At 47.0% G+C, this 662-nt stretch overlaps 1 protein-coding gene across 1 annotated transcript in view; it reads left to right on the top strand.

Annotated features, from left to right (window-relative positions):
* The window catches only part of LOC106526396 (uncharacterized), a gene marked incomplete in the record, with an annotated part of 6,508 nt that extends 5,878 nt beyond the window's left edge, over positions 1-630 (top strand). Inside the window, 1 exon segment of the mRNA XM_014020994.1 lies at positions 1-630. Coding sequence (XP_013876448.1) covers positions 1-630 — 630 coding nt within the window.
* Between the last annotated feature and the right edge of the window lie 32 nt (positions 631-662).

Here is a 662-nt window from a genome sequence, read left to right as displayed (position 1 = left end):
GCATTACCAGATGGCACAAACTGGACCTGCATGGCTGGTGACACCACTAATGGACAGTGGCTCTTGTGTCCTGTGGAACCTGAATATGCTGACATTTACTGGGGACTTTTGGAACCAGAAACCCCTGCTGGGGGCGGCATCCTCTCTGCTTACCTGAGGTGGAAACCCTGGGTGTCTCTCCTTGCACCCTATACTGCCCCTCCTGATCCTCCTCATGTAACCCTCTTTTATGATAGACAGGGTGATGATTGTTATCAGGACTGGTTTCAGGAAAATTTAGAAGGTAACAAATGGCAGATTTCATCAGAAAACATTTATGTGGGACCTGAAGGTGTGGCCTCAACAGTTAAACTCACTGATGCACAACTTCAGGGGTACAAAATGGGACAAGAAGCAGTGCCTCATGTGTCTTTAGCACTACATCCTGAACATCAAGCAAAAGATTTAGGCCCTATGGTTAAAAAAGTGATTGAAACTAATGACTGGGTTCCTTCTCAGATTCCTTGTGTCTCCTTCTCTCCCAGTTGCAGGACTTGGTGCATTCAGCTGCGGGCCAGGGACATTGTTGCATTACAGCATGAACAGATCTCTAGAGACCATGGCAGGGAAAAGACAGATCAGAACTTTTAGCTTCATTGCCTGATACTTTGTGGTCACAGGGC

Source organism: Austrofundulus limnaeus, unplaced genomic scaffold, assembly GCF_001266775.1.
Source record: "Austrofundulus limnaeus strain Quisiro unplaced genomic scaffold, Austrofundulus_limnaeus-1.0 Scaffold275, whole genome shotgun sequence".
In the NCBI taxonomy this organism is placed as follows: Eukaryota; Metazoa; Chordata; class Actinopteri; order Cyprinodontiformes; family Rivulidae; genus Austrofundulus; species Austrofundulus limnaeus.
This window is presented reverse-complemented; position numbering and strand designations above follow the sequence as displayed.